Here is a 16,471-nt window from a genome sequence, read left to right as displayed (position 1 = left end):
GTGATCCTGAAGGTCTTTTCCAACCAGAATGTTTCTGTGATTCTGTGATTTTCAGTCCTACTAACATTTAAGAGCTTGAAAAGAGTGTTTGCTGTTGATGAACACATCTATTGAGAAATGTGTGTTATGTCTAGTTTCTTCCAGAAGGGACTTTCTAGCTTGTCTCATGTTGGCTGCTTCCCATTTGTTTTAACTGACGCAGGCAAGCACAGCCACTGTGCTGTCTAGTGTGAAACAGCTTCTGCCCTGGAAACAGGGCTTGGAAAAATTTCGGTAATTTTCAGGCTTTTCTTATTTTTGTTAAAACCAATGGGAACCTCCACAACACACAAAAAAAGGACTGCCTTTACACAGCTTCATTGTCAGTCCCTATTGAAACAAACTGAAAAAGCCAGCAGGATAGAAAATCACAGATTTAATAGAGCATATAGAGCTTAAATGAAATACAGAGACCTGAGACTGGAGGAAAAAAATATAATGTGAATGTGTGAACATGCACAACATGTTTATGCTGTATATATTTTGAGCTGTGCATATCAGAGATGTATAAATAGCATGAATATGGTCAGTACTTATGCTTGTAGAATCACCCTTCCCTGTTCCCACAGGGTATTTCTGTGTGTTCTTTAAGATGCAAAAAAGCACATATATAATTCAGGAATTTTCCATGCTTCACCTTTTAGTGTACAGTAGATTAGAGTATATGCAGTATTCCTTCATCATTTATCATCACTTTAAATACAGAGAACCAAGTCCTTTTCCCTGGACTCAACTTCTACAATTTCTTTTTTAAGCAATTATTCTACCTGATGTATGTTTTCTTTCCTATGTAAATAGCTGTGAGTTGCTAGAGAGCAGATGTACATGCAGAAGACTTTGGACTGTGACCTTTCAGTCCAGCTCTGTATGAATGGGGATGGCAAAAGATTGTACCTCTTTTTACATCAGCAGTGTTCATTTCTCTCCTTCCCTGCATTGTCAGTTCTTTTTCAGTGTGAAGGCTGTGCTTAGCCAAGTTTTCACATGCTTAACACATCTTGAAGCTGGGAAGTATGAGACCCAAACTAGCTTCCTTTTTACTAGGTCACATAGCAATCCCGACAGCAACGAACTTCAGCTAAGATTCTGTGTGCTTGCCATCATCTGCTGGCTGTCTTATTGGGGAAGTTCCTGGGCCACACTATGGGTATGTGTTTTAGCTAGGTTAAAGCTGCTTTTTGTATGTCTTTATGTGCTTCTGTAAACTTATGTAGCTGTGCAGACATTCACAATACGGCATTTAGTTTTCTTTATTCGTTACTATAGGTAGTGATTTACAAGAAAGCTGGGGGGAGGGGATGACTTTTTAGGGTGTCAGGTAATGGTAGGTCTAGGGAGAAGGGAACAAAACTAGAAATGGGTAGATTGGAGTTTGGGAAGAAATTCTTCCCCAGGAGGGTGGTGAGACACTGGAACAGGTTGCCCAGGGAGGTGGTAGAAGCCTCATCCCTGGAGGTTTTTAAGGCCAGGCTGGACATGGCTCTGAGCAGCCTGCTCTAGTGTGAGGTGTCCCTGCCCATGATGGAGTGAGATGATCCTTGAGGTCCCTTCCAATCCTAACAATTCTATGAGGTTCTGGCCTCACAGAAAGGCCTAATAGCAGATTCTGAATCCTCTTTGTCAAGAAAAAAGTAGTGGCCATAGGACACTGACTGCACCATAATTGTATTGATCATTATGACTCTCTGCAATAGTGTCCTGTTGTTCACACAGCCAGACTCTGAGACTTGAGGTCTATTTCTAGCAGCTAATTGTCAGCATAAGTTATCTGTCTGTGTTAGGCATCTTTATTTATTTTCTCTGAGACTGCTTATAGGAAGTGCAAAGTTGATTGTCATCCAGGGAAAAAGCATGCTTTCCTGATTTTGTCCCTACACAATCAAAAAAGCATGCTCTCCTGATTGTGTCCCTACACAATCAGCCCAAGCCCACTCCCAAGTTAATTCAAATATGGTGTTTTTTTTTAAAGGGATCAGCACCCAGGTGATCAGCAAAAGGAGGCTAGCTCTGAATTTATTTGAAATTACCCTTGTACCTGGAAAAATCAGCCTGAGTAGCCAAACAGGAGCAAGTTGAGCAAATGAGCAGACATAAAATACTGGGCTTTATCCCTTGGTCCTCCTGCTGGCACACACTGAATAATTATTCATGTAAGAACTTGTACGTAGTACATGACATACACAATTCAAGTGAGCACAGTTTTGGTGCTCACTTGACCAGCTTATTTCTATTACTCAATATTCAAACATACTCAACATGTCCTTGACAAGACCTTAGACTCATCATTGATAATTAGTTGCCAGCAAACTATACAACCCCTGAGGCCAACCCAGCAGTAAAGTGAAGTTTTAACTGATTATCAATTAAAATTGGAATATTATATAGATATATAGATACAGATAGACAGAGATATGTAGATACAGAAAGATGATATAGATGGATAGAGATATAGATAGATATATAGATGATAGAGATAGATATAGACGATATAAATATACATAGATATATGTATATACAAATTTGGGAAGAGTTCTTTACACACCAGAGAGTTATGCTGCCATTCAGAGGGATCTCAACAGTATGAGAAACAGGCAGTCTTCAGGAACCTCATGGAGTCCTGCAAAGGGACATGCAAAGTCCTGCACCTAGGGACGAGTAACCCCATCCAGCAGCTCCTGCTTGGGGAGAGCTTGCTGGAAAGCAGCTTTGCAATGCCTGTGAACAAGCTGGGCATAAGCCAGCAGTATGTCACTGCAGCAAAGAAGACCAACAGCCTCCTGGGCTGTATTAGGAAGCATACATAGAATTGTTAGGTTTGGAAGGGATCTCAAGGATCATCTAGTTCCAATCCCCCTGCCATGGGCAGAGACACCTCACACTACAGCAGGTTGCTCACAGCCACATCCAGCCTGGCTGCAAAAAATTCCAGGGATGAGGCTTCCATCACCTCCCTGGGAAACCTCTTCCAGTGTCTCAACACCCTCATGGAGGTGATGTCTTCCTAACATCCAATCTGAATCTACCCACTTCTAGATTTGCTCCATTCCCCCTAGTCCTATCACTACCTGACATCCTAGAAAGTCCCTCCCCAGCTTTCTTGTAGCCCCCTTCAGAAGGGGGAAGGCCATAAGAAAGTCTCCTCAGAGCCTTCTATTCTCTGGACTGAACAGCCCCAACTCTTTCAGTCTGTCCTCATAGGACAGGAGCTCCAGCCCTCTGACAATCCTCATGGCCCTTCTCTGGACATGTTCCCCCGCCTCCAGATCCTTCTTGTAATAGAGGCTCCAGACCTGGATGCAGTACTCCAGGTGAGGTCTCACCAGAGCAGAGTAGAGGGGGAGAATCACCTCCCTCAACGTGCTGGCTATGCTTCTCTTCATGCAGCCCAGGATCTGGTTGGTTGTCTGGGCTGCAAGTGCTCACTGCTGGCTCCTGTTGAGCTTCTCATCCAGCAACACCCCCAAGTCCCTTTCTTCAGGGCTGCTCTCAAGCTGTCCCTGCCCAGCCTATATCAGTGTTTGGGATTGCCCCGACCCAAATGTAGGACCTTGCATTTGGTCTTGTTGAACCTCATGAGGTTGTCATGGGCTCACCTCTCCAGCCTGTCTGGTCTCTTCCCTCCAGCGTGTCTGCTGCACCACACAGCTTGGTGTCATCTGCAAACTTGCTGAGGGTGCACTCAGTGCCACTCTCCATGTTGCCAGCAAAGATGTTGAACGTGACTGGTCCCAGCACTGATCCCTGAGGGACTCCATACTGCCAGCAGGTCAAGTGAGGTGAGTCTTCACAGCTGCTCAGCACTCATGAGACCATATCAAGTCCAGGTCTGGGCTCCCCAGCTGCAGGATAGAATAGGATGTACTGGAGAAGCTCTAGCAAAGGGCCATGAAGATGATTAAAGGATTGGAAAATCTGTCATGAGGAGAGGCTGAGGGTGCTCAGGAGTTGAAATGAAAGTAAATTCTAAAAGCAGGAGATGGTATTTCAGAGGAAAAAAAGCATATCTAATCTTCTCCTCCATTCACCTGTTCTTTGCCTTGAAGAAAGAGATATTGCCAGGTCTTGTGAACATGATTGCTCTTACGCATGCAGTTCTTAAGACCTAGCAAGTATAAGGCTTGGTTGTACTGATGTTCTGCTTTTAAACTGAAAATGCTGTATGTTGTTAAATAGTCCTTTACAACAGGTACAGGAGGGAAATCCCAGACATATTTGCACTGTAAAAATTCAGACTATTTGGATTTTTTTTACTCCTGTATAGCTTGGTCGTGTTAATTCAGGAAGGTTTAGAAGATTATGTGTATGAGACAGCCCCGAGGATTTCTATCTTTGTAATTTTCCTTCCAACTCTTTTTTTTTTTGTTGTTGGTTTTGGTGGGGTTTTTTGTTTGTTTGTTTGGATTGTTTTGTTTTATGAAGAGCATAATAACCTATGACAACTAAGCTTTATTCTCTGTGGATCTGACATTGCTTCTGTTTAATGGATCAGACAGTTTGTGATCCATCAGTACAAGACACTTTCTTCCCCATGTCAAATGAGGGTACCTCTTCAATATTTCCCATCTGTGCTGACCTGTGTGATCAAGAGGTCATGTCCTGAAGTCAGACCCAGAATCAAAACACTCACTTCTACTATGGGCCAGACTATTAATGTAACCTATTTAATTTACATCGAGTTGGAACTTGACGTTCAATTTCTCAGTCCAGAAGCAATTATTTTGAAAGGAGCATGCCAACAATATTGCTTGGCTTAGAATAGTGAAAGTTCAAAAGGGTAAAAAACATTTCACACCATAAATAAAGAATTGATTACACTTGAAAACAAAGTTTGTAATTACTACTGACGTTTCTGAGCCTAGATGAGGTGCCTTTTATGCTTTAAAAACTGATGTCATTTGTGCCACTAGCATTATGGGAACCTTATGTAAGGGCATGAAATAGTCCTTTGCTGGTATTTTAAGGATCAAGAGGAGAACATGAACATTTTGTAAAATGCTTGAATCAAATGTTTTTTGTTTTTGTTTTGTTTTTGTCAAGAGAGGGTGCAAAATTTCCTGTGGGTGTTTAGCCTTTAGCAGGACAAAAATTCCTCTTCCTCCTTTCACCTTGGTAGCTTCAGCAGCAGGCCCACTGGCATAATCAATAGAATTTAATACTTTGGGATGGAAAATTATGCTGCTATTCTGTAAAAAAAGCCAAGCCTCCAAGGTGCTAATGGATTTTAACTAGGAATAGCCCTGATCTGGGTCATCAAATTACTCCTCTGCACTTAAAAGCATAGTGTTTTTTTCTTCCAGAGCTCTTACAGCCCTGAGTGACTGGCCAAAGAATAACATCCCTGAACTCCAAGTGGAAGATTCTGCTAATCAAACCCTGTGATGCAAAAGCCAAAAATTTATGTTAAGAATTTGAATTAGCCAAGAGTGTTCATCACAAAGTCTTTGAGATTATGCAGTTAGGGACTGCACTAAAGTATCAGCTAAAACTAGGTTGGGTAAATGGGTAGCAGATGCTACGTGTAGATAGTATTTCACTCTGCTGGTTACTGGCTACTAGGTACAGAAGGAGCTTAGAGAATTTAAGCTCTTGTGTCACTTAGAGCTCTGGTGGCCCCAAAAAAACTGATGCTAGTTCAAACAGATTGAGTGGTTTCGTATATTAGGGCAGCTTATCCTTTTGGGTTGGGTTTGGTTTGGTTTGGTTTGGTTTGGTTTGGTTTGGTTTGGTTTGGTTTGGTTTGGTTTGGAGAGGGGGTGTGTGTGATAAAAAAATAGCAGTTTAGAGTAATAGAACCATAGAATTGTTAGGGTTGGAAGGGACCTCAAGGATCATTTGGATCCAACCCTCCTACCATGGGCAGGGACACCTCACACTAGATCAGGTTGCTCACAGCCACATCCAGCCTGGCTTTCAAAACCACCAGGGATGAGGCTTCCACCACCTCCCTGGGCAACCTCTTCCAGTGTCTCAACATCCTCATGGTGAAAAACATTTTCCTAACATCCAATCTGAATCTACCCATTTCTAGTTTTGTTCCATTCCCCCAGTCCTATCATTAGCTGACACCCTAAAATGTCCCTCCCCAGCTTTCTTGTAGCCCCCTTCAGATACTGGAAGGCCACAAGAAGGTCTCCTTGGAGCCTTCTTTCTCCAGACTGAACAGCCCCAACTCTTTCAGTCTGTCCTCATAGCAGAGGTGCTCCAGCCCTCTGATCATCCTCATGATGGCCCTTCTCTGGGCATGTTCCAGCATCTCCAGATCTTTCCTGTAATAGGGGCTCCAGAACTGGATGCAGGACTCCAGGTGGGGTCTCACCAGAGCAGAGTAGAGGGGGAGAATCACCTCCCTCGACCTGCTGGCCGGTTATGCTTTACTAAGTGAAGTTCTTTAGTAAGGGTGAACAAGGATGCTGCCCCACTCCTGCGGGTTGTTTGGGGATGTTTGTGTGTGAGCAATGGTATTCCAAAGGCATGTAAAATATCTGTGAGTGTGAAAAAAGACAGTAGGTAGGCTACATAAAAAACATAACCTCTACAAAAATGAAGTGATGAATGCCGTTATACCATTTATGTTTGATGCCATTTGAAGATAACAGCAGTCTGCATACTTTAATTTTAACCAAGTTTACTCAGCATCTTGACTTTTTCTCTGAATATAGGGCAGTGTTACTTGTACAGCAAATACATACAGGTTTGGCGTGCAAACATCACACGTTTCCCACTGTCAGAAGCCATGCAATTAAAATAATTAATTAGTAATGAAGACCAACATAAACCCTGCATATTAACAAGCATACTCATGGCATGCTGCAAATCTTGCAGGAAGGGATGAAGACAAAAATCTTTCAATTCTTACCAGGAAGCATTGCAGCCAGAAAATGGCACACTTCTAAACACAGAAGATGAAAGTTGGGAACCTTTTTAATTAGTGATCAAAGAAGGTTTTCTATCAGCAGAGGAATAAAGTACTCTGAAGTAGCAATTATGTATGTGTTCAGATATATATATATATATCTATATATCTATATATCTGTGTCCACATTTATACATACATGCATATGGTTCAGAACCTCTTGCCTATGTGCTGTTTCTGACTGAACTCCTCCACCTTCTCCAGCGTCACTGCTGAGGTCCTCCATTATAGGGAGCAAAGAAAAGTAATGCCTTTTAAATGTTTGCCTGTATAATTTACTGTATTACCAATAAACTGGACTTTAATGGAGTTCAAAATAGTGAGATTATTAAGGCTCTTTTCCAAATCATCTGTTCAGTAAAACATTGAACTATTAAATTAAGTCGTTTTGTTTATCACTTGACATTTGACCTTAAGGATTCCATAAATTAGAATGTATTGAGGGAGTAAAATCTGTTAGTCCCACAGCACAGGTCTTCTCTTTGCTGTCTACTTGTTAAGCACCTTCTCCAGAGGAGTGAAAACTGTACAGTGTGTAGATTTAAAGAAAGCTAATTTCTGTTTGGGGAAAAGTTGTGCATCTGATTGACTTTGCAATTCAACTGTGATTCAGCCGGAACAACAGAGATGTGCACAACGCAGTGCTAAAAAGCATAGCCTGTAAAGTAGCTCCTGAGATGGATAATCAAATTCTTAAGAAGAGGAGCAAAGTTCTGCTGTCAGTTTACTATGTGCAGTACCCCTGGTTTCACCATGGTTTGAGCATGATTATCACCTGGATCACACTTCAAACTCTGCTGTCATTAGGGGTTATCTTTGCCATTGCATATTATGTGTACATACAAGAAATGGCTCCCTTTAGGAAACACACAGGATTGTTCGTAATGCCAGGGTGTTTTAGACGCACAGAACTAGCATTAGGGTGTGTATCAGAAGATACACAGCACTTTCAGTTTATATCAGGGAAATGAAGATCACTGGGTTTTCAACAACAGGAAGAGTAGGGCAAAATGAGTCCTGTGTTTGGTTTCAGGCTGCACAGCATGTTGGGCTGGAGCAAAGCAAGCAAGGAATTAAAAGACCAGAGAGATTGTTGAATAGGGAAAGATGGAACTGTGTGAGTCCACAAGCTCAGCCAAGAGCTTGTAAAGACTGTAAATATCTGAGGTATGCCAATTAAAAAGGCTATGAAAGGTTTATTCACAGTATTAAGAAAGAAATCAAAAGGTAAGTAGGCAGAGCCTGAACAAGGCCCCAGAAGGAAAATTCATACTGGATATTTGGACTAGTTTTAACAAGTTGTCAATCAGGAATGACCCACCAGGAATGAGTGTCAGGGAAATAATAGGTGTTTGACAAGCATTATTCTTGCTGCCAAGTAACATACTTGCACTTTCTGCCAGGTACTGGACTTACAGGCTCCCCAAATCTGAGGGCATTATCTGTCTGCGTGTTGCAGGATCTGGGAGCTTACAGATTAGAAGCCTTTCATCCCCTCCTCTTTCCCTTCAAGGAAAAAAAAAAAGCTTTTCATGCTAAAAAGTGTTTTTGTGCAACACTATTTAACATAGAGAGATGTGCCAGATTCAAAATATCCACTGCTTGCAGGCTCTGTCAATCATGTCGGACTACATCATCCAACTTAACATATCAGTGTAACTAGAGAAAATAGATCATAGTAATGATGGCTCAGCTGTCAAATTTTAAAGCATAAACCTCTACACATGTCCTGAAAATGATAGTGGTGGATGCTTGATAGTGTTTTAATTTCATATACTTCTAACTGAAAAAAAAACAAACCCTAAAAGACTCAAAACATCTTCACAATTGTGCATTCTTTTGGTGCTGAATAATGCAGAAGTGATGGCTGTGATCTCTTTGTATTTCCCATCCAACTTGCAACAAGCAGAGGAGAGATGTTTCTCATGTAAAACATATTTCTCATGAAAACATATACATAGGTATATCAGAAAAAAAAAAAAGAGGAGAGGTAAGAACTCTGTCATAAAAGTAGAGGAGGAGGAGAAAACTGAGAAGGAAGCAGTTCTGACAATATGCATGTCTCCTTAACAGGATGCTAAGTATTGGCAGATAGAATCATTAAAAGGCTACCCAAATATTCTTTCAAGATCAGAGGCTTTAGTAGAGATGTAAAGGGTACTAATTGCCTTTATTTTTTTATGTAGGGCTTTTACAGGCAGCAAGTGCCTGCTAAGCCCTGAGGCCTTGCTAGCCCTTTTCTGCGCTGGTCTTGTAATGCTGGAGCTGCTAGCGAGGAGCTGGGAGCAGTGAGAGAAGGTCCTTCTCCTCTTTCACCTCTGTGCTTTTTAACACAGGGATAGATGGAGATCACAGTCTGGTGCTAGGGTAGCAAAGTAGCAATATCTCTAAAAAGGTAGAAACTTCTTTCTCCATGCTCAAAAAACAGGGCCGCTTTTTTATGGTTTGCTGCACAACTGCCCAGCAGTGCAAAGTTAATTTTGTAAGGGAATGTTTCACAGCAGTTCAATAATGTAAAAGGGATCCTGTACTGATTGTGAATCAAATGCAGGGAGAAAAGAAGCATGTTTACAGCCTCTCTGCAGTTCCACAGTGGTCAGAAGCCTATATATACACCAAGACCTACTTCTGTTTTTCAGCAGTTCACATGTGTAGTATCTGTACTTGGAATTTCTCCTTAAACTAGCTAACCTTAAATGGGTACTTGATAGTAGCGGTATTATCCTTCTTGAATCTTTGCTTGTAAGGGAATAATAATTAGTGAATATTACCTCCAGACTTAATTCCTAGCGTTGAACTTGAGTGCCTGCCTTGCCTGTGGGAGAAACCTGAGTCCCACTAAAGAGATGAGTACTGCCCTCACAACCTTAATTTTAAAATTGTCTTTTTTCTCTATGTCTCTCTCTTTTTTTTTTAAATCCTCATTCTTTCCTTTAATAGTTTTTATATTCTAAGTTATCAGGATCAAGAGAAAATAACCTTCTACACTCTTGTGATGGAATAAAATTAATTAACCTGGAGCAATGGAGGAATGATTGAGTACCTTTATGTGAACAGCTAAAGAACAGATGAGGAAATGAAGAAAAAGACAATTTGGAGTCTGGGGGCAAGAAGGGAACTCTGCTATTCATTTCTGTAAGACTTACATCACTTTATACATCTAAGAAACATGGCAGCTCCATGATCATTGTGCCAATGGTTAAGAAGGGAATTTTTAAAATATAGAAACCAAAAATACATGTATGTATTTTAAGATTCCCAAGCTAGTGATAATGTGCCTATTGGCCTATCTATTGTTCATAAACATTATTTATGTCTGTGTAATACTGTCACAGGCCAGGGGAGAGGAGTGCAGCTGGCTGAAACATAGTCTCCCCTGCTGTCTGCTGAGTGGCTTGCTTGGAGCAGCATCTAAAGAAGTGCAAGGAACTGGGAGTCCAGTGGCCTGTGTGCTTCTGTGTTTCTTAAGTGCAGAATGAGAGCCCAAATGATGCAGTCTTTAAGCACTGCTCCCATGATGTGCACATGGCCAGTATGTGGGTTGAGGTTTTCTTTAGTTAGTTGAGTGTTTAGTACTCTCCCATACTGGCCATTTATCTGCCTCATCATCTGGCTCCAGGAGACAGTTTCTTTCCCCCACACATATGTCAGGAATTCAATCCACATACGACACCAGTCTGATCATATCATTTTCTCTTGCAGCAGTCCAACAGGCTGGGAAAAGGGCCAAGGAAATTTAAAAGGGAAAAAAAACAGAAAACAAGACAAATAAACCAAAAGGCCAAGAAACACTTAGGATTTTATGATGCCAAAGCAAGCAGCAGTGCTAGTGGCACAGCTGGCACATACCAGATAACAAAACACCAGAAGTGGTAATGTCCTCAGCAGCCAGCTCTTGTCTGCACATCAGCCAGGCAGCAGGCATCCTGCCTACAAATGGGTTAGTGGGCTCTGCTCCTCTTATGCTCGTTCTGATGAAGCAAAATGGATGGTCTTCATCCCTGCTAGCAGGACTGTCTCATGCACCTGGAGACCACAGGCAGCACAGCTTGCAAGGCGTGGGGAGCAGGACCGGTCTGCTTTGCACACTCACTGCTCCCTGGGCTCGGCTCAATACTGGAATGTGCCATTTGATCGACCTCGCGAGTTCAGAAGCTCTTTAGCTTTGACATGGTGTTAAGTTTATTACAACCTGGTGAAATGAGTCACTACCAAATCCATAGCTCTGCCTTCCTCCTTTCCCACATGTTTTCATGAGAAAAGTGAAATTTTAACCTTTCAAATAACAGTCTTTTGAAAAAGGGGGGGGGGGCGAAGTGCAATACAATATATCCATGGTATGAAAGGACACAGTTCTAGGGTAACTATTGCCCTTAGCTAGCAGTAACAAATCACAAACCCTTTAAATGAAAGCCCAATCTATTAAAAGTACTGTTGTGCTAGGGGGCCAGCAGAACAAGGTAATATAAAAAAATCTAGGGCTTGCTACTGCACAAGTACTGAGACCTCTTGAAATTGGAGTATCCCCCAACTCTTTGGTTTAACAGGGAGCTGAAGAAGTTTAACCCTTTGTAGAACCTTTGTAGAAATTTTCTGCTTTGGATCTGGGCAAAGGCATAAATCCTACTGCCTCAAAGAGTTTCTACCTGTGATAAAGTATCTAGCCTGTTATTTTTTATTTTTAAGAATCAAATTGTGTAAATAATTTTGTTTGCAGATGTGTTCCTTCCAAGACTCTTAGGAGGACTCCTGACTATTTTTCAAGTCACCTGAATAATAACTATCTATAACAAGATACTGCCAGGTAATATTTATTGCTCTCTCCCAGCTGAGTGAGGAAATATTTTATCCTGATGTAGGCATGTATTTAGGCTCCATTATCTCCTGCCCTTGTGCTGAAAGTGTAGATGTTCTCAGTTTTCCAGCTGAATTACAGTCATTTGTTTGCAATCTTATCCAGTATGTTCAAAGATGCCATTTTGCTTGCTACAAAATTGGCAGCCATCCTCAGCTTAATGACATCTTTCCACGGATTCCAGTGGCTTTTGGATCAGGTCCTGACAAGGCAGGGTCTTCATATTACTCTGTGAGTGCTTTATTGAGGACAGAGAGGCATAATACAATACTGCTTGTGGTTTATTAAAGAAATTTGTTTGTCCTGTTTCAAAACAAATCTGAGAGTTTGGACCTAAAGTGCATACAACTATTCAGGTGCTAAGGCTGGAAGAACTCCTGACCTACAGCCACAGAAACGTAGAACTTTGTCTGATGCCTAGATGAGAGGATATGACCTTTTTTCCAGTTGATTGTTATTTTATATACTTTAATTAAGCACCCATATACTGAGTGGCCCTGATCAGGGATTTATCTGTTACCTGAATCATATTACTGCTATCAACTTTACTCCTGAATCTTCTTTAATTCCTGTCAAAACACGTGGTTTATTTATTACACATTTGGGTAGAATTGGAGAAATCACTTATCACCATCAGCAGTGAATGTTTCCACTTCACCCTATAGGTTTCTTGTGTCAATACTTCTGATATACAAGGAGGCTGGAGCTCATTTTGAGCACTTTCTACTTCCAGATAAGCTGCCAGAGAGAAATGTGCAGTATTACTGGGGGCACTGGGGGAGGTTGGCTGCATTGCAGGTAAGGGTTTTTATAGCAAAGCATGGAAGCCTAGGAAGCTAGACAACATATCTGCAGATTGCATGACAATGTTGCATCTCACACAGGTCAGCAAAAGAAAGAATTTTAAATTTAGGCCCTGCTGAAAAACAAAGACAGGGAAGGAGCTGACAAGCTTCACAAAATTAACTTTGTTTTGCCATTATTTTGCAGCATGTTACATTTCACATGCAGCTTTTCCAACTCTCTCTCTTAAAGATTATGTTCTTCCTGCTCCAGTTGTCTGGGTATACTGTTTGGTAAGAATAACTTCCTTTTTTTGTTTTGTTGTGTCTTGGTTTGTTTGGATTGGATTTTTGTTTGGTTGGTTTTGTTTGGGGATTTTTTGTTACTGTTTTTCTGTTTTGTTTTTCAATGAAAGATACACATAGCATCCAACAAGTGTGTAGATAGCTAAAGTAACATAAGGGTTTTTTAAAAATGTAATTTAACTTAATTTGCATATGAAGACAGCAGAATTTCAGGCTTTCCAAGACTTCTCTCAGTCTTTCTTGTGATTGAGAGATTGAAAAAATAAATGTAAGATTAATAGTTTAAATAAATTTTGACACTATTTCTTTTCAAACCAGATAGACTCTGCCTGTACTCTCTCGGGAGTAAAAAAAACTCCTCCATGTGAATAAAACCAGCTGAATCCTGACCAAAATTCAGCAACCAAGCCAGCTGAAGGTAATTGAAAAGGAAATGAGAGGAAAAAGGATAATGATTAAATGAGGTATCATCTTCTGGGTTGTCTCACAGAGCACAAGTTTTTCAATGATGGCAACAAGGGAGGAAAAGAACCTTCAGAGCTGGACATGACTGGATGGAAGCAAAGAGAAGTAAGTGGCATATGAAGGGGGAAAGGTTCTTAGGGCAGCCTGGGGGATCCCCCAAGCTCTTAGTAGAAACCTCATACTATACTCTTGACAGAACAAAAGACCGACAGCAACACTTAGTGACGGGATGGGGAAGGACAGTTAAGGGGAAGGGATGGCATGAAAGCAAACAAGTTTGAAGAAACATTAATTGGGATTCAAAGTTGTGGTCTCCATATACTTTTGTACCTGCTGTGTTTGAGACAGCAGCTCACTGGGAAACACAGGAAAGTTTATAAACTGCTCAGGAGTTGAACAGAATGAGAAATTAAAGGCTGATTAAATGAATCCAGCTACTAATTATTTTCTCCTTCAGAAGAAACAAGAGAAATGAGTTGACAGAAAAATACTGTAGATCCAGAAGTGTATAATCCAAATTAACTTGTTTGTGGCAGTGCTAAATAGTCAGCCTGTGTTAAATGCAAATCTTTAAGATTTGCATCTCTTTTTAGGATTATGGTTATCTGTAACTTTGATAGTTGTTGTTTTTTTTTTTCTTAAGAACACAGTGATGCACACAACTTGAAATTAGTTTTTGTTTAAGCTATAGAATATTATCAAGGCACGGCCCTGCTAAAATGTTGTCTTGTCCTCAAAGTGTTCCTGCCCACCCCTGGTACTGCTGTGTAGAATGACACAAGGAATGTTTAGACAGAAATTCCAAAAGGTTGGAAATGTTGTTTCATGGTGGTTTTATGAAAATACTCTCTGGTTTATTATTCATTGTTCTCATTCATATGGTATAATACCGGTGCACAGTGAATTTCCAGCTGGTGATAAAACACCTGCTGCCTGAAGCTTATGCCATAATGCCAGCAGATGCGGTTACGAATAATGGAGCTCTGCTGATAAGGTCGTGGACGAGCCCATGGGCAGTCTCCTGCTGCCTGGGCCACACTCGGAGCCTGCTGCGCTCCTAACGTGCGTAACCAGAGCCTTTATTCCAGGCGAATCACTACTCGGATGTGCGCAGGGTGACCAGCAGAGGGCCCCCTTGCGCTATGGCACCTTAAGGCACACAACTTAACTTTAAAGATTTATTTACAGCCAGGACTAAAAAACTGCATACTGCAGCACAGCATCCCCTAAGCTTTCACCGAGGAAATCTTACCGGTAAAGCCTGGCTTACAGCTGCAGATATAGCCTTCAGCCTTGTCGTAGCTGAAGGCTGGCGGCAGGCCTGGGACGCTACCGTAAAGGCTGGCCCAGGAGAGCTCCACACAGTCACCACCATTGAGGCAGGGGCTGCTGCTGCACTCCTCGATGTCCTCCTCGCAGTGGGAACCCGCGTAGCCTGTGGAGAGCCAGGAGAAGGCACTTCACTGATGTGCTATTCATTTATTCCAGATCCAAAAATACTGTCGAGAATAAGCACTGTGCACTCGGCTTCAGACTCTCCTGCACTAGAGGATTTCCCCTGTTACCTGAAAGTGCGGAGGTTCTCTTGCAGCTCTCTGTCAGGGCTTGGCCGCAGGACATGGCCATGGCTGTTCTGCATCAGCTAACTGAAATTTGTTGAGCTGTACAGGGAGGTTAAGAAAGTGGGTAACGAGTCACTGCTGCATTGCAGCATAGGTATGCTTTCAGGTTGTGTTAAATTTTCTTCCTCTTTTGTACCACCTCTCTGTGAAAGAGGAGGGCAGGGAGTATAAATTATTTAGTGTTTGTAAAGAGCTTCACCTGGAGTCTGAGGTGCCAGAAAACTCCCTGATTTCTGGAAAATACTAAAGGTTCTGCCCAATGTTTCCATTTCTAATGCACCAAGAAGCATGTAGCACACCACCACTGTGGCATTTATGTACTCCTCACAGCATGATGTGCTCCTGCACCCTTGGACACAGAAGTTAAACCTTCTAGAGAGACTTCTTTTAGTTAGTCTGTGTGCTGAAGCATTCCCAAGAGCTCAGGATGTATGTCCCCACTGGGGGTGTTGGAGCCTTTAGCTGTATATGCAAACACTGCTGGTAGAGGAGAGCACAGACCAGCATTGTTTAACCCTATGCTGCCAGGCAGAAGAACTTCCACTAATGATAAGAAAGCAACCACTTTTCCAGCATAAAATCCATTTTAGACTGATTAAAAGGTCGTTTTAATGAAGACTAAACAAAGGGTGATCCCCACAGCATTGGTTCACAGATTGAAGGATTAAGCAATTAGGAGACAGATCCCAACTTTGACCTATCTCATGTCTTGACTCCATAATCCTGAGACTTTTGGGTTTGCCCATTTCTTGGGAAGTCAATCCTTAGCTGCAAAACAGACTAACTTGCCCATAGGGCTCTGACTCATGGTGAGTGAAGCCCACTGAATATTTTTAAGGTTATGTAGCTTTCGTATTTTATTGTATCAGCAAAATAATGAGGAGACATCTACTATAGAAGGAAACAGAGTGTTTATAGGAGAACTTGGAGCTTACCAGCCCAGCAGTGGCACGTGTAATTGTCAGCATTGTCCTCACAAGTGCCGTGGTTGTAGCATGGCTGTGACCAACATAAGGGAATTTGGGTCTCACAGTGCAGGCCCATAAATCCAGTACCAGTACAGTTGCATGTGTACCTACAACACAGAAAACAATGTTCACTCTTAGCTGGAAGTCAAGAGAGCTGAGCTTTATTTCCAATCCTCTGCAGGCTTCTTGAATAGCCTTGGCTGGCAGCTTGCATGACTGAGTCCAGACTTGAGATCACCATCTGGTGCTCTAGGAGAAACCGCAGGAACTGGGAACCAACAGTGAGCTTTTTCCTGAAATATGTGGTTTTGTCTGAGGGGAAAAAAAAAACCAAACTTGCTTGTGAATTCAGATTGGTTTTGGCAGATCATTTTTTTCTAATTATGGAATTTTTTTATTCTTTTTTTTTTTTTTTTAATTCTGGGGGGGCAATAGTTTCTGTCATTTCCAATGCAATTTTTTGTGGGCTTACCATTATTCATAAAGTGAAAAGGGGAGAGGCAGTAAGTGCATTAGTGTCC

At 41.7% G+C, this 16,471-nt stretch overlaps 1 protein-coding gene across 1 annotated transcript in view; it reads right to left on the bottom strand.

The window, feature by feature from the left end:
- The window catches only part of CRB1 (crumbs cell polarity complex component 1), a 128,199-nt gene that overhangs the window by 49,393 nt on the left and 62,335 nt on the right, over positions 1-16,471 (bottom strand). The window contains 2 exon segments of the mRNA XM_054384203.1: positions 14,613-14,795; positions 15,918-16,057. Of these exon segments, the coding sequence (XP_054240178.1) occupies positions 14,613-14,795; positions 15,918-16,057 (323 nt within the window).

This window comes from Indicator indicator, chromosome 10 (genome assembly GCF_027791375.1).
Source record: "Indicator indicator isolate 239-I01 chromosome 10, UM_Iind_1.1, whole genome shotgun sequence".
NCBI classification, from domain to species: Eukaryota; Metazoa; Chordata; class Aves; order Piciformes; family Indicatoridae; genus Indicator; species Indicator indicator.
This window is presented reverse-complemented; position numbering and strand designations above follow the sequence as displayed.